Below are 21,493 nucleotides of genomic sequence, written 5' to 3'. Positions count from 1 at the left end.
TTTTTGTCCATTTTGTTTCCTTATATTCTGCACTTGGAATAACTTTATTTATTTGTTGTTTAGACTTACATTTTAAGGGACAAAAGTACACAGTTATTTATAATTACATCACAAACTGCAGACTATATATTAGTAAAAAACCATTTGTCTCGTCCTTTACAAAGGATTAAGTGAGAGTAGCCATTGCAAAAGCATGAGCCTTTCAGGCTTAGGAAAGTTTCTTTTGTTTCTTGCTGTTCCATTCTTTTCGATCAGCATCAATCTTTGCTTTCACACTTGCATGGAACCCTGGATAGGGTTCATATCCAAGAAATGTCTGAAGAGCCTGCAAACCAACAAGAACACCATATCCAATTCATTTTTAGGAAATCAGAAAAGCATTCGTGAAATGAGGATTAGAAATAGATACCTCGAGCAATACAAAGAAAGGAGCCATTAGGAAAGCTTGAACAAGATTGTCCAGAAGAGCTGGTGCTCGTTTCTGCAAACAAAAGAGATATTTAAGGGCTACGTCCAAGATGATAGGAAAGATAAACTAGAAATCATGCTTTAGAAAGTAATCACCTCAAACACCCCATGTCCTATAAACTGTCCAGACCAACAGATCAACTGAGCTGCTAGAACAACCTGAATAGTTAATTTACTAAACAGTTAAAATTCAATAGGTCCAACAATAAGTGAAGGAAATGTAAAAACGTGGATGAATTCTACTTTAACAATCATAAAGGGATGAATTTAGGTAGGAAGTCTTTCTCATAAGCAATTAATGAGAAACATATTTAATTTTGATCAGTGCTCTTTATAAAGGAAAGAAAGAAAGAATTCAATTTCCACCAACTGGCCCGTTCAATTCTCACAATTTAAAAACTGAAAGTAATTCTCAAGGGAACACATGACTCGATAGTTCAACACACTGGGCTCAATTCCCACAGAGAAAGCGAAAGGAAGAAAGGAGAGCCACAAAAAGGCACTAGAAGATTCATCCCTAGTCTTTATCTTCCAGGTTTAAAGAGAAACAGAAGCATGAGTTTGTATATATATATATATATAATTATTCAATGTTTGTTCAAATTTTTGTTTTGAAGTTGGAGTTTGATTAAGAAGCCTTCTTCTATATGTCTCCTTTTCACACAGTTCATTTGTGTGCTCTGGCTGTTTTCTGCAATAAAGATCTTTTCCTTATTTGTTCAGAGCATTTGCTCCAAACCTAAACCTCAATATCAGGAATCAATCATGCGTCATGTATAAATGTCAATAGGTATTTGGTTATTACATAACCAAAAACAAAATACATAACCCAGATGGACTTCACGATGTGACAAAGGTATCCCAATGCGACACCTTTTTTTGAATATGAAAATGCACCAATCAGTTCTAGATGAAATAAAAGTTCACAGTAGGAATGTCTTTCTTAACTATTTCAATATAAGGCCACTAGGGCCTCCCAAAAGATTCTGACATAAAAAGATTCTTACAAACAAACAATCATATCAATATCATTCTACTCAGAAACTTGGTTTCTTCAAGGAGGGTAAAGTGAAGTACCCTAACTGGTTTCCACTACTTTGTCTTGAATTTAGGATGAGAAGAAGGATAACTCCAACATTGATTAATATTCCTACCAATAACTCGAAAAGGGGAAAAAAAAAAAAAAGAAAGAAAAAAAGAAAAGTGGGGCGGGATGGGAGGAAATCTTAGCTTGTAAAAACACTCCAAAATTGGTCAATTTTTTTTTTTTTTATTAATATATCGCTGCTCCATTCAGCTTTTAGTAAAAGAGGACTCAGGGGTCAAAACAAGCTTCAGAAGTGCTTTCAATCATCTATTCAATGCTTTCACTTGTATGCTCATGTCGTATGCCTTCTCCAATGACTAGTCAAGCCATTGCATAACTTTGAACATAGCCTTCCAGACAAACGCCAATATTTTATCATGCAACACTTCAAAATTACCATATAATGGTAAGTTCAGAAAACCTTACTTGAGGTGATCAGGGAATGAGGAATAAACATATTTCCCGATAAAGCAAGTTAGTACGTAAAATATTTCCTGTGTTTCTTCTATGGTCTACTAAAAGATATCTATTACTCCTATGAGCAACTCATCTTACACAAGCATCAGAAACTTGCTTATGAAACACATCACACATATAAGCACCACTGAGTGACAGAAATGAGATCGATGTTATACAAATATATTGCATGCGCTATGAGCCAATAGCAAGCTTAGTTAAGACATCCTATAAACATGAAAGAGACTTTGTGTGGGAAAAGAAAGAAAATGAAAAATGTAGGATGTCACTGGATTGATGTTGCACTACTCCATGGGAGAATGAAAACTCGTTATTACTCTGTCTTTGTGTTCTTCATCAAAGCAATGATTCTACACTCTGATATAGATTAATTATCTAAATCGAGCTTAATGTGCAACTGTTAGTAAAGAGCTGTAATTAATAGATCATAAATGGAGGGGCGCCACATTTCTACTTTAAGCGAAAAAGAAGACCATAATGGCATGTAGACTTGTGGGAGGGAGGGGGATGGAAGTCAGAGAGAGAGAGAGAGAGAGATAAGGGAGTTACCACTGGGGCCACAAGAATTATCTAAATATCTTCTTTTCTGTCAAGAAGCTCTAATTGCATCACATAGATTTAATAATAAAAAAAATTAAAAAAAAAATTCCGTTTTCCTCCTTACACTTGGAGCAAGTGCTATTTTTTTCTTTTTTTATTTCAATAATTTCTGCCATAATATGAATTATTACTTGAGAGACATCGCCAAAACTAATCCTGAGGAAGTTTTAGGATTCTTCAGAAGGGTGGGTTTGAGAGTTTTCAATCACATGTATGCCTCCCATGCTCCTAGCACCCCTATTTTCCATTATAAACTAGTAACTTAAATTGCTCTGTGAAAACTAAGAATGTAGCCATTCCCATAGGAATCAGGGCAATCAACAAATGAGTTGCACGGAAAAGCCAAGATCTGCATCCATGCTAGCACAGATCATTCCAACAATAAATAATTCGCGAAAGCTAAATATTGAAAGATAAGACATTTGGTTGACCATGCTTCAAACAACAGAAAGATAGAGATCATTTCAAACCAATATTGGGTCCTGCTAGAACTTAATGCGAAGCCCAGAATAAAGCCACGATTACCCGGTCAAATTAAAACAGCCCTAATCAACAATTTTGTCTAAGGCAGTAGCCTCAAAGAGGATACCTAACCATCTTCTCAATAAAGAGCAAGCACACAAACCCCATCTAATAAGTTCCAACCCCACGGTAGATATTAATAAACACGAGAAGGTAAGTAGTGTCAAGAAAACGAACATCGTGGAAGACCAGAACAAACAGAACACCTGGAATTAATTATGCTCTGTTTGGAAGCTGAGAAAACCAGGAAAACTTTTTAGTTCTTTTAACATCACATTCTATGCCCCCCCAAAAACTGAAACTTTTTACTACCCATAGAGAATCGAATCCTTTTTCTCAGCAAAAGAACGGAATTAAGGAAAACAATTACCTTCCACGCCAGAGAGAATCCAAGACGATCAGCAACCAAACTAGCTCCAACCCAACAGGAAAAACACATCAAAGCGGCCAAAGAACCAGCTCTCTTATCAAAAGTCACATAGATTAAGGAATAGATCAGAGTGGACAAGAACCCAAAATTCAAAACCAGGAACCCAGACGGGAAAAAGTCAATTTGAGAGGAGGGAGTATAGAGAGCAGGCGTGAAGTGCAACAGCACAAGAGTCGTGAAGAGGATTGGCCACACGAAGACAGTGTGGATCAAAATGTTGATTGGGTTGCTGTGGTACGCCCCATAGAAGGCAAAGTGCCTCTCAAGATCGAACAATCCTATTCTGCCCATGAATCGTTTTTTCTTGGGAATTAGTGAGGTTTTAGGTTATGAACAAAAAGATTTTCTCGTCGAGTGTGGTTTGAGGAAAGAACAAGGAACGAAGTGGGTATAAAACGGAAGGATAAGAAGATGGAATGGCCGAAAACCAGAGCCTAGAGCACGTTGGGTTGGAGTTGCCGTTTACCTTCTTGACTATTTTTCTTTTTTCTTTTTTGTCATCATATGTTACGACTACCGGTTGCCTGACCCGTGAGGTATCAGACAAGTATTTTCCAACGGCTGATTTGTAGTTCATCTAAGAGCATTTACATTGGTTTAGACATATGTATATATAAAATCATATATTTTGAAAATTTAATTTGTTATATAAGCAAAACTTTCACATTAACTTATGCAAATTTGAGACAAAATAATAATAAAATATTATCATTTTATTTTTTTTTTTTGCTTTTTTTTAATAGGGTTTGATCTTTAAATATGTAAAATATTTAAATAAAATATCTTTTAGGGAGTGAATGAGTAAAATATATTGTAAAATATTTAAAAGTAAAATATGTAGAAAGAGAGTGGGAGGAGAGAAAAAGAATGAATAAAATATATTTTAGAGAGTGAATAGTAGATCTTTAAACATGTAAAGGTACTATTCATAGTTATGTAAATATTTGAAGATGCATAATCTAGTGTAGATGAATTTAGGCTCATATTATGCAAATATGACTTTGTATATACATATGCATAGACCAATATAGATGCTCTAATAATTATTTTTTTAGAAAAATGATTCTCTTACATTTTTTTATTATTATTTTACTATTTAATTTTTTTTTTCTTTTTGATTATTTGAATCAGGATTAAAAATTTTATAACATTAACTTCTTACATAATTTATGAAAAATAAATTTAATTAATTAATGCAATCATGTAATTTAATTAAAAATAAATTAAATTTTATAAAAACTGACTAAAAAAGTAAAAGAATGTCAATTTTTTATAAAATTAAATTTATTTTTAATTAAGCTACGTGATTATGTTGATTGATTGATTTTTTTTTTTTAAATTATGTAAGAAGCTCATTTCTAACTTCAGATTTTTAATTTAGATTCAAAGAGTAAAATGAAAAAATAATTGAGTGATAAAGTAATACTAAACGAAATGTAAGGTTATCATTATCTCTTTTTTATTAGGACGAGGTTATGCATATAATTAATGACTTGTACGTCTTGCACAAAAATACAATGTGCTGAAAATAAAAGAACTATATATCTTTAATATTTTATTGTGATTTTGTAAATATAAATTTAAAAGAAATATGAATAAATTCATCGTGTTAGATTGACTTTAATACGGTATCTACGAACTCATATTGACTTAAAGATTGAAGTCGTATAGTTGCAAACGAACTGAGTTGAATTAAATTCGAATAGAGATATTCGAACTCGAATAACATGTTTACTCTTTTGAATTTGGTTTGAAGTCGAATAAAATTTAAATATCCTTATTCAAACTCGGCCATTGCTGTTAATATTATTCGAATTCAGCTCGAACTCAACTAAAAATAAATGAAGAGTTTGAGTAAGTGGAGCTCGAACTTGATTTTGATTTTTTAAATATTTTCTTTTGATTAATAAAAAGATTTTAAATCTCACTAAAAGTTTTAACCATTTAACTATTTATCCAAGTAATTTTGATTAAAAACTTCTTATGATATAACTTTTTATAAAATAACTTATAGTTATAAATTAAAAATAATAATATCTAAAATAACTATAATAAACTAAATTATTTAATACATATAGATAATATAATAAATCAAAAGTTCTAGTTGTAAGATGTATTATTATATAAATTACCATGTACTCACTTTAGGAACATAATATATATAATATTAAATAGATTAATTTAATTAAGTGTTTCATAATATATATATAAAATTAAAACAAGACTTCATCTAAATTAATAAAATGAATAAATAATATAATAAATCAAAAGTTCTAGTTGTAAGATGTATTATTATATAAATTACCATGTACTCACTTTAGGAACATAATATATATAATATTAAATAGATTAATTTAATTAAGTGTTTGATAATATATATATATAATTAAAACAAGACTTCATCTAAATTAATAAAATGAATAAATAACAAAAAAAAAATCATAATAGGTTAATCGAAAATGAAAGGGATTAACACGAATTATTTAATTAAGTATATGGAGTCAAATTTTGCAGGCCCTAAATTTTGAACGAATTAGCTTCTCCTCTCTCACGATGTGTACAACCAAAATGTCGTTAACGTGTAAACCAATGGATGATTTTGGGTTGGCTGATGCCTCCTCGCTTGTAACGATATATATCTTTTGCATTTTTTTTTTCTTTTTCTTTTAAAGGTTTTGGATTTTTCTTTTCTTCTTTCTCTGTTCCTATTCATGTGGGCCATGTGGGGCTGACGGCTGTGTAAATCTATGTAAATTAATAAAATAACGAAAATATTTTTTGAGAATAAAATATATTAACCTCTCAAAGTCGTGGGTTGACAAATCAATCGATGTGTGTGCATATGGTAATGTGAAAGGCCGCAATTAATCTCTGAATTTGTTCCATTTTCTAAGTTCTCTCTCTCATTGATCATATTGACGGTGACAAGAATCCTAGCTCTTTTTTTTCTATTATTAATTATATATCTTATTATTAATAAGTGCCAATAGCTTGAGCTACAGTGTTTTCGTCTAATATTGGGTGATGATTCATATGTATTTTTTGGGCATCTCTGAAGTTCATGAACTGTGTCATGAATTCTGATCACTATCTTTTATTCATTTCATGTTACAAAACAGACAGGACTTTTAAGAGAGAGATAGAGGAATTTTCAAATATGAAATCAATTGGTCAAGATGGGAGAATTGTTAAGAGACTTAATCTTGCTTGGAGATCTATGGTAAATTATGCCAGTATAATGGACTTCATTAAAAGAGACTTGAATAGTTACAAAGAACATCTTGTCCATTGGAGTAAAACTTTTCTATTAGGTTAATTCTCTAGAGTGGAGTAGGCTCTTCTATTTTCTTCAAATAGATGAACATGCTTCAAGTCAAAGGCTGAATTTGGAGAAAGCTTCAATTTTTTTTAGCATAAACACTAGATTAGAAGTGAAGGATCTTCTATTGTCTATAGCAGGAGTTAGAGCTTCAGAGTCATATGAGAAATACTTGGGCTTACCCTCATATGTGGGTAGGAACAGATCCAAAGCTCTCAACCCAATCTTGGACAAAATCAAAGGCAAAATGAGCAATTGAAATGTTAAATTTTTATCTCAAGCTGGAAAAGAAATCCTGCTTAAATATGTTACTCAGGTTATTCCTACCTACAACATGGGGCTTTTCAAAAGGAAACTGTTGGAGACACAAAGGGATCCCACACACTGACATGACATAGTGCCACATCATTTTTTTTTAATTCTAAAAATGAGAGTCCCCCTTTCCCTTCCCCTCTCTCTCCTCCCTTTCCCTTCCCCTCCCCCACCTTTATTTTTCTTGCCAGACCTTGCATGAAGATTGTTGTGTTCTCTGTCGCCCACAACCCCTCATCAACAATTCTCACCGAGACTTCACTCTACGACAGCCACAGTCAACGCCCAAAGGTGTATATATATATATATATATCTCCACATTTGAGTTGCCCTAACACAATAACACTTTCAAATAAGCTAATTCTCTAGAGTGGAGTAGACTCTTCCATTTTCTTCAAACAAATGAACATGCTTCAAGTCAAAGGCTGAATTTGGATAAAGCCTCAAATCTGTTTTAGCATAAACACTAGATTAGAAGTGAAGGATCTTCTATTGGCTATAGAGTTAGAGCTTCACAGTCATATGCTAAATACCCAAGCTTACCCTCATATGTGGGTAGGAACAGATCCAAAACTCTCAATGCAATCTTGGACAAAATCAGAGGCAAAACGAGCAATTAGAAGGTTAAATTTTTATCTCAAGCTAGAAAAGAAATCATTCTTAAATGTGTTATTCAAGTCATTCCTACCTACAACATAGGGCTTTTTAAAATTCAAAAACCTATTGAAGGAGATGAAGGGAGTTATGCAAAACTTCTGGTGGGGGCAAGGGGTAGAGAGATCTAAAATCCATTGGCTAAGTTGGCAGTAGTTAGGGAAAGCTAAAAATGTTGGTGGTTTGGGCTTTCAAGATTTTGAAAATTTCAACTTGTCTTTACTAGCAAAGCAAGGATGGAGAATCACTCAGCAACCTAATTCATTGGCTTCTATGGTTCTTAAGGAAAAGTGTTTTCCTCAGACTGATTTTCTCAATTCTAAACTTGGTAACAATGCACCCTTCATATGAAAAAGCATAATGGCAGCAAAACATTTGTTATCTAAAGGACTGACATAGAAAATAGGGAATGAAGGGAGGGCGAAGAACCGAGGGGGGTGGCGGCGGATCGAAGGGAGGGGCAGAGCTGTTGGTGTAGATCGGCGATACGGAGTCACTGAGCTCGGCTTTGAGCTCACCGTGACCTTCGTTAGATCGTATGCCAGTTTCTCTTACTCTTCTCAGATCGGGGAGCTCGGACGGGAAGGCAGGGGATTGAAGGGGGGGGCAGGGGATCGAAGGGGGAGGCGGAGCTTTCAGTTTGTTGGGGGCGGTGGGGGGTACCTGACTCTTTCAGTCTGGCCGGTGGTACGGGATAAGGGGGAAGTTTCCCTTCCTCGGCGCTTTGGCCGGAGTCAGTGTTTTAGTTTTGAACCAGGGCGGCGCGTATGGCTGCCGCTGAGGGTCCTGGGCCAACAGCGAATGCTGGACGGCAGAGAAATTTTGCAGATATGGTGGCACAATCCCCTCAGCCATTACCGGAGGTCGAAATTCCATTTCGTCCGGCCAAGGTTGTTGATGGAGAAATTTGTGTGTTTTTTTCCAAAGAAGAAATTGAGAGGTCTGCTGTACCTTTCAAATATTCCATGGTTTTGAAGTTTCTCAAGCAAAGGCCATCACTAGATGTCATCCGTGCCTTCATTCGGAATAGATGAGGCTTAGAGTTTCAACCTGTGATTTCGGCTATGAGAAGAGCTAGAAACGTGTTCATTCGGTTCTCAAATGAACCAGATTTTGTCAAGGCTTTTTCGAGGGAAGCAACGGACGTTAATGGAGTTCCTTACCGAGGCTTCCACTGGCACCCAGACTTTGATGAGGAGGCCGAACCATCCCTTGTCCCGGTGTGGGTTTTCCTTCCAGGTTTGCCTCCTAACTTTTACCATGAATCTATGTTGAAAAATATTACTTCTCCTCTTGGGCGTTTTCTACGCCGTGACAATGCCACAAGATGCGCCACCAAGACAGACGGAGCGAGGGTTTGTTTGGAGATGGATGCTACTATAGAACCAATCCGAGGAATCTGGATTGGCACGCCCAATCATTGCTCCAGTTTGTATATGAAGATAGAGTGTGAAACACTCCCTGCTTATTGCTCAAATTGTAGAGTCCAAGGCCACAATTTTCAGAAGTGTAAACGGAAAGAGGGGGCCAGGAACATTGGAGTTAAAAAGGGAAAAGAAAGGGAGGAAAATAAAAAAATTAGTCAGCCTCAGAATTTAATAAATGAAGAAGAAGAAGGTAAAGAAACAGAGTTCTTACCGCAGATGAAATGGGTTGAAATTGGAGGTGCTGGCCCGAGTGGTTTAAAGAAGAATAATACCGTGAGGTTACAAAGGGAAGCAGGAAATTGTATGATGGAAATGGATGTAGAAAAACCAATTATACAGGCGGAAGACGTAGAGGCCGAAACAGGGGCTAACGAATTAGTGGTGTGGTCGGAAATGGGGGAAGCAAATTACGGGGAAAATGGTGAAAATAATGAACCAGTTATCATTGACTTGTCGAATTGCCGAACGGAAATGGGGGAGGTAGCCAACCGGAAAAATGGAGAGAATAACTACCCAGTAATTACTGAATTGCTGAACTGCCGAAATACTGAATCAAGGAATGCTGAACCAACCCAAGAGACAGAAACTGAAATTCCGAGAATGGGGACCAACTCGGCTACAGGGAAGAAACCAATAACAGAAAAGCCTTTGACGGAAAGAGAAGAGATACAAGATCATGCTAACGGGGAGGTAAATACAGTGGAACTGTGGTCCTATGAAAGGGAACAGGAAGTAGTGATGAGAAACACTGAAAATCAAGTAACGAAAGCTCAAGGCAATTCTCGTGAAATTCCGGAACTCTCACCGATAGGGGAACAGACTGGAAATTTGCTCATTCGATTAAATGGGGATGCCATTGTGGGTAGTGATGAAATAAGTGTGGAAATGGTGCCGGAAACCAGGCCAGAGGAAATGTTTGTTCAAGAGTCGCAAGATACCAGACAAGGGGACCTATATAATCTCGGAAACATGCAAGACGGTAGGGCCGAAGAAAGTTACTCGGAACCAGAAAATGAAATTGCGGAACACCTGAGTAAAAATAAACAATACCCATCGGACAGTGATGAAACAAAAGAGAAAAATCAAGGAAAGGGTAGGAAAAAACTCAGAAGCTCAACTCGGGTTCCTCGCAAGCCCGTATGCCTGAATCTATGAATTGTAGTCCATTATATTGGAATATCCGGGGACTAAAAACATCTCGGATAAGATTGGGTAAGTTGGTTAGAAAGTTGAAATTAAATTTAATTATGCTTGCTGAACCTTTTGCAGATGAGAATAGTTTGGATATGTTGAAAAATACACTGAAGTTTGAACACAGTTTCTCCAATCAGTGTGCTGGTGGGAAACTTTGGGTGCTTTGGGGAGGTGGCTTACATATCACAGTCACTAATTTCAGCTCCCAACACATCACCATTTCTTTGGTTATAAATTCTCAACATTATGTCATATCAGTAGTTTATGCCAAATGTAGTTATTTGGAAAGGCAAGAACTCTGGAGGTCGTTACATTTGGATGCCGTGCAAGATATTCCTTGGCTATGCCTTGGAGATTTCAACATTATTCGCAGGGAGGAGGAGAGAAGAGGTGGGAGACCTCGTTTGAGGATTGCTATGGATGATTTTAATGAGTTTATTGATACTTGTGGACTCATGGAAATGAAGTCAGTAGGAAGTAAATTCTCTTGGTGCAATGGTCAGAGGGGTCTCTCTAGAAGTTGGTCGAAGATTGATAGATGTATGATGAACTCACTGGCTGTCACCTCTTTACCAGATGCTTTTTGCAGGTACTTGGCTCGCACGACTTCGGACCACGCCCCAATGTCGTTTGTCCTAAAATCCCTTCATACTCGGTATGGCCCCATCCCCTTTAAGTTCCAACAAATGTGGGCCTCTCATGAGAACTTCATAGATGTGGTAAAGAATGCGTGGAACGAGCCAATTTTGCCCAGGGGTATTTTCAGTTTGACTACCAAATTGAAGAAAATGAAAGGGATCTTAAAGGAGTGGAACAGGCGGGTTTTCGGGCACACTGAAACCAACTTACAGAATCTAGAGAAGCGGATCGAGGATTTAGAAAACCAACTACAGATTGGTTTTTCGGAATCTGTAGAATCAGAATTGGTAGTTGCTAGAGAAAATCTTGATACATGGCTTCAGAGAGAAGAGATTAGACTAAACCAACAGGCAAAGATTAACTGGACAGAAAAAGGGGAGGCATCGGCACAATTCTTCAGGACCTATGTTTCACGATCCAAGCCTGTAGTTCAGGAGATGCGATGTCGGGATGGTTCACATTTGACCACCCCGGAATCCATTCATTCAGGTGCGGTGGACTTCTTTAGCACATTCCTACAAGCGAGACCTCATAGAGATCTTCCAGATTTGTCGACCTATGTTCAGATAACTATTCTAGAAGAGGAGAATGATAGCCTCCTGAAGCTTCCTTCGATCCAAGAGGTAAAAGAGGCTATGTTTTCCATCCCTGTGGACAGTAGTCTTGGCCCTAATGGGTTTGGATCAGGATTCTATAGAGTATGTTGGGATATGGTTGAAGCTGATGTGGTGGCAGCAGTCAGAGACATGTATAGTGGGGTCCCAATGCCAAGATTCTACTCAGCTTCGTACATCGCTCTCATTCCGAAAATGCAACAACCCACAGGTTTTGATAAGTTTCGACCCATAAGTTTGTGCTCGGTCATATACAAGGTGTTTGCAAAAATTCTTGTGCGACGGATGTCCCCTATTCTAAACAGAATTATATCTCCTGAGCAAGGGGCTTTCTTGCCAGGGAGAAGCATCTTTGAAAACATCACTTTGGCCCAAGAAATGATCCATATGATAAACAGAAAGGTCCGTGGGGGAAATGTTCTCATCAAAGTCGACATAGCCAAAGCGTACGATAGTCTTGACTGGGATTTCTTATTACATGTTATGACATCTTTTGGTTTCTCAACCCGATTCTGTGAATTAATCAGACAATGCATTTCGACTCCATGGTTCTCAGTGGTCATGAATGGGTCGGCTAAAGGTTTCTTCCCCAGTGGTCGTGGATTGCGCCAAGGTGACCCTTTGTCTCCTTACTTGTTCATACTAGTTCAGGAAACCTTGTCTCGCTTGATAAAACATAATTTTGAGATGAAGAAAATTGCACCTTACTCCCACCCTCGGGGCACACCCCTGATCTCCCATTTATTTTATGCTGATGATATAGTGGTCTTTGCAAACGGGGGTAGAGCTTCCCTGCAAGCCATCTCTGACGTATTTGCCTTGTATGAAAGCTGGTCGGGTCAAGTGGTTAGTAAGGAGAAGTCTTCCATTTTTTTCCCCAAGTATGTCAACTCGGTCCGAAAAAGAAATATCCTTCAGTTGACCTCTTTCTCGGAAGGCCAATTTCCGGTTAAATACCTGGGTGTCCCTCTATTTAGTGGAAGGTTAAAGGTGTCTTATTTTGAGGATTTAATGAACCGTATCCGTGATCGTCTAGAGGGGTGGCAAAATAGGCTACTATCAGCAGGTGCTCGTCTCCTTTTACTACGCCATGTGGTATCAAGCATCCCGGTCCATCTACTCTCAGTGTTACATACTCCCAAGAAAGTGGTATCTTCGCTAAACAGGATTATGAGTAATTTCTTCTGGGGTATCTTAAATGGTAAACAGAAACGTAAGTGGGTAGCCTGGCAAAAGGTTTGTATGCCGACCAAGGAAGGGGGACTGGGCTTAAGAAAATTTGAAGAAGTTCAGTCTTCACTATTTATGAAGCTTGCTTGGAATCTGTTATCCAGTGATTCTCTATGGGCAAATTTTTTCAGGAAGAAATACTGTAAATGAGAGCACGTGACATTAGTTGATAACACTAAAGGATCACCTCTTTGGAAGTGTATTATGACCATGGTTCCGAATATCCTTAATAATGCTTGGTGGAGGATTAAGGAAGGACAGGTTTCCTTTTGGCGGGATCCTTGGTTAAAGACTGGCCCTTTGGTAGAGTCTTGCGAGATGACTGCACAATCGTCCTTAAGGGTAAGGGAGTGCAGAATACAGAATGGCTGGGATGTGAATTTGCTAATAAATCTGGTGGGGGAAACAAAAGCAGAAGAAATTCTAAATAGCCTAGGGGCACACAAAGAAGGCACTGATGTGCTAGTTTGGAAACCGGCTTTGAATGGGGTCTTTTCATCTAAGTCGGCTTGGGAGTGTATTCGGGTTCACGCGCCAAAATCAGAATGGGCAAACTGGATATGGCATCCCGCCCTTCCCAAGAAGTATTCGATTACAATCTGGAAAGCTTTGAATCATAGCCTTAGTGTGGATGTTCGCATTCGACACCTGGGAATTCCCCTAGCTTCCAGATGCGAGTGTTGTGAGCATAGGTGTATAGAAGATCAAGACCATGTCCTTGCTACAGGGAAGGTTGCTTCAGACATATGGAGACGCGCTTCTATACTTATGGGCATGCCGTATGATCATAGGAGACTGTGGAAGGCAAATATGGAACTGTGGTTTCGCAAAGCATCACTTTCAACCCAAAAAGGTACGCTTCTAGGCATTGTTCCTGTTATTATAACCTGGTCTCTTTGGGTTTGGAGATGTAAAGCTCGTATGGAAGGGAAGATGCAAAATGGAGATCGATTGTGGGGGACCATAAAAGCTGCCATAGCTTGGGTTGGTTTAAGATTACGCACTAGCAAAAGGTTTAGTGATGGGGATGACAAAGTTTTACATAACCTTGATATCCCGATAAAAGTGGGACATAGTCCATCACCTTGTTTGGTGAAATGGAACAAGCCAAGTGTGGGGTGGGCTAAACTTAATGTGGATGGGAGCTCCTTGGGCAATCCGGGTCAGATGGGCGCTGGTGGCATAATTCGTGATGATAAGGGTCGTATGATGTGGGCCTACGCAAAAGAGATGGAGGTTGGGACTAATAATGAAGCCGAACTACGAGCGTTGTATTATGGGCTAAAATATTGTAAGGATTTAGCACTTGAGAAAATAGAGATTGAAGTGGACTCTTTGTTAGTTGCAAATTGGTTGAGAGGAGGGAGATGTAACATATGGTACCTTGAAGATTACTGGGAAGAAATACAGGACATTCTAAAAACATTGGTTTTTAAGGTGATGCATGTTTTTAGAGAAGGTAATGCAGGGGCAGATTTTCTGGCCCGCTTGGCTTCGGAAAAGAAATCTGGAACTTGGACTAATTTCAACGATGTTCCTCACATACTAAAAGGAATATTAAAAGTGGACAAAATGGGTCTATATGCCCTCAGAAAGTAAAACACGGATCTTTTTTTGGCTTTCTTTGTTGCTTGGTTCTGGCTTTTGCTTAGTATATCTTTTTTTACACTTGGATTTTGGGTGCTTCTTGTAGCCCCCCAAGTGTTTGCTTTGTTCTATGGTTTTCCTCCGCCATACGTGAGAGTCTTTTGTATAAAATTGGGGCGGGGTCACTCTTGGACATGTGGCCCATCCTCTTTATAAAAAAGAAAAAAAAAAAAAGAAAAAAAAAAGAAAATAGGGAATGAAGATTCTGTGAAGGCTTGGTATGATAAATGGGTTTCTACACTAACTTCATTCACGATTCAATCACCTAGGGCGGGCTCTGACTCTGTCGGAGTTCGAATGCCCACCTCCGACCTTTGACTCTGACTAGGGTAGGAGGCCAAAATGTACTCCAACTCCGACTCCAATCAGAGGTTAGAGGCCAGAGCTCAGGGCCCAACTTGGAGCAGTGCACAAGATTCTTATACTTTACTTACAGACTAAAAAATCAAACAAAAACATGAAAAATAAAAAGCAATCCTAGGCAGAAAATATAAAATGTATTGCATCATGCGATTCACATGTTATAAAAGAAAAAAAAAGAAAAAGAAAATGGATGGATTAGAGAGAGAGAGAGAGAGAGAGAGAGAGAGAGAGAGAGAGATGTTAGAAAAAATAAAACCTTGCAAGGCCTGGCCTTGGACTTAAAGTGGTGCTCCTCATCGGACTGTAACACACGACGACACCAATTTGAAGAAGAAGTGAAGAACATTGAAAAAGAAGAAGTGAAGAACGGCGTAAAACTAGAGGAGGTAGAAGGGGTTCCAGACCCACTATCATCACCTATTTACATTACTTTATTTCCCTTACTTTATCAAACCTGTTATGATGTCATTTTAGTTAAAAAAGAATTAAAAAAAATTGTTCTCGTGGGGGACTCAAATTTTAGTAATGGAGTTTAATAAAAAGGCCAACAACCATTAGGCCAATGGAGCAACATTCATATATGTTGTGATATTAAATATATTAAGTATATCTATCGGAGTTGGAGTCGGCAGTCCAAAGCCTTGTTCAACTCCAAACTCCAACTTCGACTATTTTTACCCTTCAACTCTAACTTCGACTTTTTCTCTGATGGAGTCAGAATCGGAGCAGATGTCCGCTAGAGTCAAGTGAGTAGTTTTTGACCACCCTTACAATCACCAATAAGATTATTAGATGACAATGCAAGGGTCAAATACTTAATTGACTCTAACACAAAACATTAGAACCTAGCCTTACCGAAGTAAATATTTTCAGAACCTGAGTATGAGACTATCTCAGGAATTCCCATCAGTGTTTGCAACAATCCAGATAGGTTGGGATGGAGGTGTATTGCAAATGGTAAGTTCTCAGTAAAAAGTGCTTACCACCTTCAAGGTGAATTGTTGGCAAGAAGGAGGGGATAATCATCGAATACCATGCTGAATTCAAAAATATGGTCTAAGTTATGAAAACTTAAAGTGACAAATGCTGTTAAAAATTTTCTTTGGAGAGCTAGTCTTAAGTATATTCCAACAAAGCTCAATCTATTTAAGCGAAAGGTGGTGGAATTCTCTAACTGTCCTATTTGTTCGATTGAACTTGAATATGTTATTTATGATTTATGGAGTTGTAGATTTGCTTCGGATATTTGGGGCTCATGTTTTAGGAGGTTACAAAAGTGCAAAATGGAAGTGACTTCATTCCAAAATCTTTTGTCTCATTTTTTCTCTACAATTCCAAATGAGGCCTTAGATGAAGTAGTAGTGACTGCTTACCATCTATGGAGGAGAAGGCATATTTTTATTTTTGAAGGTAATTTTATATCACCTAATAAGCTAGTTCTTCAATCATTTCATGTATGGGAAGATTATAGAAACTCAATGAAAGAGATTCAGACTCGAGCAGAGAATAGTACAAAACCTGTTCAGAAGTGGGAAGCTCCACCTCCTAACACCTTCAAGATCAACTGTGATGCAGTTGATGATAAATTTCAATGCAAAGTACGAGTAGGAGTACTGATGGTTAGAGACTTTGAAGGTCAAGTGGTAACTACACTAAGATCATCAAGTGAGATATTTCCATATGCTCAGTTAGGACAAATTCAAATACAATACCTTTTTAACAAATAAGTAAGATGATCGACACAAGTGTACAAGTTTGTTACTTGCATTCCATTGTCAGATAATTAACTAAAAAAAATAAATTGGAGTCCGAAGTGCAATAATAAAAAAGTGAAAAACCAAATAGATGATAATCCTATCTTATTTTTTGGAGAGAAAATATATTTGCAATCTTGAATTGTATAACCGTAGCGTAATCATTTTGAAAAAATGAATAAAACATGGGATCCGTATGAAAAAATTAATTTTTTAATAGTAAATCCATCTCATTTTTAAAGATATTACGCGATATTTACGCACTTCATGGTTGTATATAGAATTACTCTTTTTTGGATCTAGTGTTCACTTTGTATGACATAATTATACTAGTTGATATTTTTTTTGTTGTTGGAAACCATTTTAATTACTATTCACAAAACCTATTCAAACGTCTTAATTTATTACTATTTACATATCAATTCAAATTATCTAAACTCACATTAGCATCCAAACGCAGCCTAGGATAATTAATTGAGTTTTGCTACATACAAGTACAGTTGTGCTAATCTGTGTACCAATACTGATTTATTCATATTTAAAATTTAAATTAACATTATTTTCAATAAAATCTACTTTTTGACTAATCACATCACATTGGTGCATATATTAGTACACAATTATGCTTGAAACTATATTTTTCCTAATTAATTTATTCAAATTTAGTCTGTAAATTAGGATGATCCCTTGCAAGGCAGTCATGTTTTCGAATCTTAATTCCATGTAAGTTGTAAGCAATGGTGCTAATATTGTTGTTGTTACACTAGCCATTGACTCCCAAATCACTTGGTATTTATTTATTTTTGATTTTTGGAAAAATTTCTTGATAATTAATTAGTACTAGTCATGCATCCACGCGTTCCTAAGGAATAATGATTAGTTTTACATTATGTTCTTTTTTAATTGTTTGGTACTTGTGAATACAATATTGCTTCCTACGTACGATCACTCTAAGAACATGCCTATTCATGTATTTTGACTTTTCTTGTTTGAGTTGGCTACTCACGGTCTACCACGTGGTATCAGAGTAGAAGTCAAGGATTCGAATTATTGTAATATCATCGTGAATTAGGTATAATTAGATGTGTTCACAATACGACTCACAGTAATCATGGTTTAATGTATGCATTATCGAATATCATGAAAGATTTGATTGTGTCTCTCCTAACACCAATTGATTTTAGATGGATTGACAACTCACAGTCCATAATACTCTTATTGTGAAGTTATTTGAACATGACTTTCTTTTAATTATTAGTTTTAACGAATTATTTACATATGAAAAAGGATAAAATGTTCAAGATAAAAGATGATTTGGCATATATATATATATATACTAGCCTTCAAATTCTACTCTCTTGAATTCATAATAATTTTATGCAAAAATGGATGACATGACCTAATAAGAGCAAAGCTATTGTTTAAAAAATTATAGATAATAGAAATAATACAAAATGTTATAGATGAAGAGGGGGAAGTGTTTTTGACCTTCAAAATTCCATAAACTTTAAAATTATTTTAATTTTATTATCATTTAACACATGAATAGATGATGTGGTTCAACAAGAGCAAACTCTCAAAAATCATGAATGCTACAGTCTCTCTAATTTCTTGAAATAATAGGGGAAATCAATATTGCTCATGGTGGGGTGTAATAAGGTTATTCTTGAGTACTCAGAGATCCGATCGAATTAATTCATTTGGACTGACTTGGTGCGATTTTTCTACTCTAAATATAATTAGATCATATTAGGACTGATGCAACATATATGTTCTAATATAACATGTGATGGGAATTTTGTGGCCAATTTGATATGTAATTCAGTTTGCTTGTTGATCACGTAAACATCAGTTCTTCTCTATTCTTGAAGAGAAATGATTTGTACAATTTTCAAATAATCAATCTCCATACAAGTCCTTGTAAAATGGAGGAACACACTCGAAAGAAAATAAAATATCGAGCAATTTATGGCCTGAAACAGGCCCCCGTGTCAGTAAAACCATAGGAAAAAATGGATTTTTACCAACATTTTCCCCTTAAGAAATGGGAATGTCAGTTTAGATGCAATCATCAAATTAAAGCCATCAAGTTTATTTCATGCCGAAGGACCCAATACAGTGAGTCTTTTGAACGAGGATATGCGAGTCATTTGACAAAAACGTTGTGGCGTGTTCCCCTCGTATCCGATTTGGTTTGCATGTGTGTAAAATGGAAGGGTGGATGCAAATGGTTCCCTTATCCACTCTCGCTCCCACAACACCAAATTCTAAAATAGCATCCAAAACTCCACCTTTCACCGTTCTACGTACCTCTCATTCAAAACATGGCTGAAGCTGTCATGGGCTTTACCATTATCAGACCCCATGTTCATTGCTCTGTCCAAACAACCAGATTGGAAACAATTCCATGTTCGAGACTGGTAAAATCTTGTCTCCATTCACATGATTTCATAATAGGAATCATGTTTTAAGTTTTCGAAAGATGGGAACTGAGTATGTGTCATGCTTTTGCAGCTTAGACAGTGTTCAAGCTCTGGACTTTTCAATGGGTGGCAGCAGGTAAGCCTTTTGGACAATTTTTTATTTTATTTTGGATAATCCTTTATTTTCTTTTATGGTTGTTTTTGGATAACTGTAAAGCGTAGCCAATTGCATGTTTGGTTGCCGAGAAAAATGAGGAAAGAGAAAAGAATCTGTTGTCTCTATTTGTATAGATCATATCGTGCCCCTTTTATCCTTTTAATGCATTAGTTTGAAGGCCGGAAGAGCAGAAGATCCTCTTTATGTAAAGCAAATGCTCTCCCTGATTGGCCTCTGATGGCAGTTCTAGTTCAGCATATGGAAGGCCAAAGAGATTTAGTAACCATTAAATCTGTTGTGCATCTCAGCGATCAAGCCATTAAGAACGTCTGTAAGTGTTTCATTTATTCCCTTTCTCATGAAGCCGAGAATTAGAATCTTATAAAAATTTAATATGTTCTCTCTTGTTTTGGCTTTCTACTTTACTGTTGTAGATGCTTTCTACATGATTTTCACTTGTTGGGGATGCTTCTTCTTTGGTTCCATGAAGGTAAGCTGTCTCATCCACTCCTTTAATTTTTTGGGTACATCATTGAAACTTTGTTTTAGTTAAAGGTCTAGTATTTAAAACGTAATTTTGCATGTGTAGGATGCTTTCTATGATTCAGAACAATACAGGAAAGATGGAGGAGATGGTACTGGAAATTGGCTATATGAGAAGGTAATGTTCTTGCTCAACTCAACATTGGATTAATGGAAGTTGGAATATTCAGGTTGAATTCACCTTTTAAACAATTAAGAACAACTGTCCATCATGCAGATATGGTTTTCTCTGAAACTGCTCTCTTTTCTGCAACTTGGCATCTTTAAAAATTATTTCTCTAATTCGTTTCGTAACTTGAGGAAATTAACTCAGAAAATCTCAATTGAAAAAATTCTTAACAGATTTTAATTTGAACTATGGACCATGACCAACTTTCTAATTTATGTTGGTCATCCAATTTCAAAAGTTTCCATCTGGATATATAGGCAACCACTTCCTTATTTACAGTCAGGCTACTCAATCCGGTTGTCCTATTTGCAAGTCGGTGTGGGACATTTCTTCTACTCTACTAATAAAACAAAATTTGATTTGCAATAGAAGTTTAAAATTAAATTCTCTTGCAAATCAAATACTACCATGTTAATTATCTGGCCACCTGAGTCCAAGGATTGAAAATTTTAACTGATATATCTATGACAATGCAGCAAGAGGACATTGAAGAAACTGCAAGAGCTGAGTTGTGGCGTGAGGAGCTGATAGAGGAGATTGAACAGAAGGTTGGAGGGCTGCGAGAGTTGGAAGAAGCTGTTAAGAAATGATGGGGCTTGTAAAAGTAATTTTGTGTGTTTATCAATTTACTTCAATTCACTGAACCATGCTGCAGGCATTATTGTATATACTTTTCAGCCTCTACGATGCTTTTATATGTCATTGATAAAGAGCATGCACCGCATGGATTAGCTAAAGGGTAATAAACCATCTTGAAGTGGTAGATTTCTTTATCAACTCAGTGCCTCAAAAACCGTTTCCAACTCTAGAAAACTATATAGAATTAAAGAATGACTATTTTTTTTTTACCACTAAGAATGGTGGTTGAATGATTTGGGATTATCTGTCAAAGGAGCTTTTGTGACCAGAGGTTTCGAGTTTGATGTTTAAGCAAAACTATTTCTTTACCATTATAAGGCTACTATCTTTGTTACAGAGATAATTTAGGCCTTTCTATATCTAAATAGTATAGCAGAGAAATAGGTTGGCTGTAAATAGACTTAACATATAAATACTTAACGTGTATAGTAAAACTAGCAACAATTTAGATGCTGAAATCACGCTGAACATTCGGCGCCCTATTGTATCGCTCTTCTATATATATATATATATATTAAGGAAACCAATGAAAAGGGTATTCAGACCAACCTTGACATGGTATCAGAGCTTTTACTCTGATTATTGTTTCCCTACGGTCTTTATCCTTGAGAGTTTTTGAGTTGTGACGATAGGAATTTTTTTTCTTCTCTGTTCTCGCACGTTGGTGAGTTTCTAAGTTTGTGGTGAGTGTTTTCTAACACTTTTGTTGGGTTTCGACTCGTGGGTGTTTTCTAACACTATTGAGAATTGCGAGTGTTGTTCGGTGTGGCAATTAGTACTTTCTGTGGAGGTTGACAGCGTTTATCGGTGGCTATGAGGTGGTCG

General features: G+C 36.7%; 2 protein-coding genes across 2 annotated transcripts; one reads left to right on the top strand and one right to left on the bottom strand.

Annotated features, from left to right (window-relative positions):
• Positions 1-15: 15 nt before the first annotated feature.
• On the bottom strand, positions 16-4,071 carry LOC122281765 (2-hydroxy-palmitic acid dioxygenase mpo1). The gene is made up of 4 exons (XM_043093531.1): positions 3,525-4,071; positions 565-627; positions 410-481; positions 16-325 (listed from the first exon to the last, which is right to left on the bottom strand). The coding sequence occupies exons 1-4, from the start codon at positions 3,873-3,875 to the stop codon at positions 209-211; spliced, it is 603 nt and encodes a 200-aa protein (XP_042949465.1). The 5' UTR covers positions 3,876-4,071; the 3' UTR covers positions 16-208.
• Positions 4,072-18,964: 14,893 nt separating this feature from the next.
• On the top strand, positions 18,965-20,806 carry LOC122282989 (photosynthetic NDH subunit of subcomplex B 4, chloroplastic). The gene is made up of 6 exons (XM_043095102.1): positions 18,965-19,157; positions 19,252-19,296; positions 19,489-19,648; positions 19,752-19,807; positions 19,907-19,978; positions 20,506-20,806. Exons 1-6 carry the CDS (start codon positions 19,062-19,064, stop codon positions 20,617-20,619), a joined length of 543 nt encoding a protein of 180 aa, XP_042951036.1. The 5' UTR covers positions 18,965-19,061; the 3' UTR covers positions 20,620-20,806.
• The last annotated feature ends 687 nt before the right edge of the window (positions 20,807-21,493 follow it).

This window comes from Carya illinoinensis, chromosome 11 (assembly GCF_018687715.1).
Source record: "Carya illinoinensis cultivar Pawnee chromosome 11, C.illinoinensisPawnee_v1, whole genome shotgun sequence".
Lineage (NCBI taxonomy): Eukaryota > Viridiplantae > Streptophyta > Magnoliopsida > Fagales > Juglandaceae > Carya > Carya illinoinensis.
The sequence above is the reverse complement of the archived record's forward strand: the minus strand, read 5'-3'. Positions and strand labels throughout refer to the sequence as shown.

Bases quoted from the DNA above. Each gene is read 5' to 3' on its own strand.
- LOC122281765 (XM_043093531.1), bottom strand. From the start codon at position 3,875: ATGGGCAGAATAGGATTGTTCGATCTTGAGAGGCACTTTGCCTTCTAT. The intron at 628-3,524 runs GTAATTGTTTTC...TTAACTATTCAG, and splicing joins GATTCTCTCTGGCGTGGAAG to GTTGTTCTAGCAGCTCAGTT. The intron at 482-564 runs GTGATTACTTTC...TTTTGTTTGCAG, and splicing joins TAGGACATGGGGTGTTTGAG to AAACGAGCACCAGCTCTTCT.
- LOC122282989 (XM_043095102.1), top strand. From the start codon at position 19,062: ATGGCTGAAGCTGTCATGGGCTTTACCATTATCAGACCCCATGTTCAT. The intron at 19,158-19,251 runs GTAAAATCTTGT...ATGCTTTTGCAG, and splicing joins CAATTCCATGTTCGAGACTG to CTTAGACAGTGTTCAAGCTC. The intron at 19,649-19,751 runs GTAAGTGTTTCA...TTACTGTTGTAG, and splicing joins TCAAGCCATTAAGAACGTCT to ATGCTTTCTACATGATTTTC.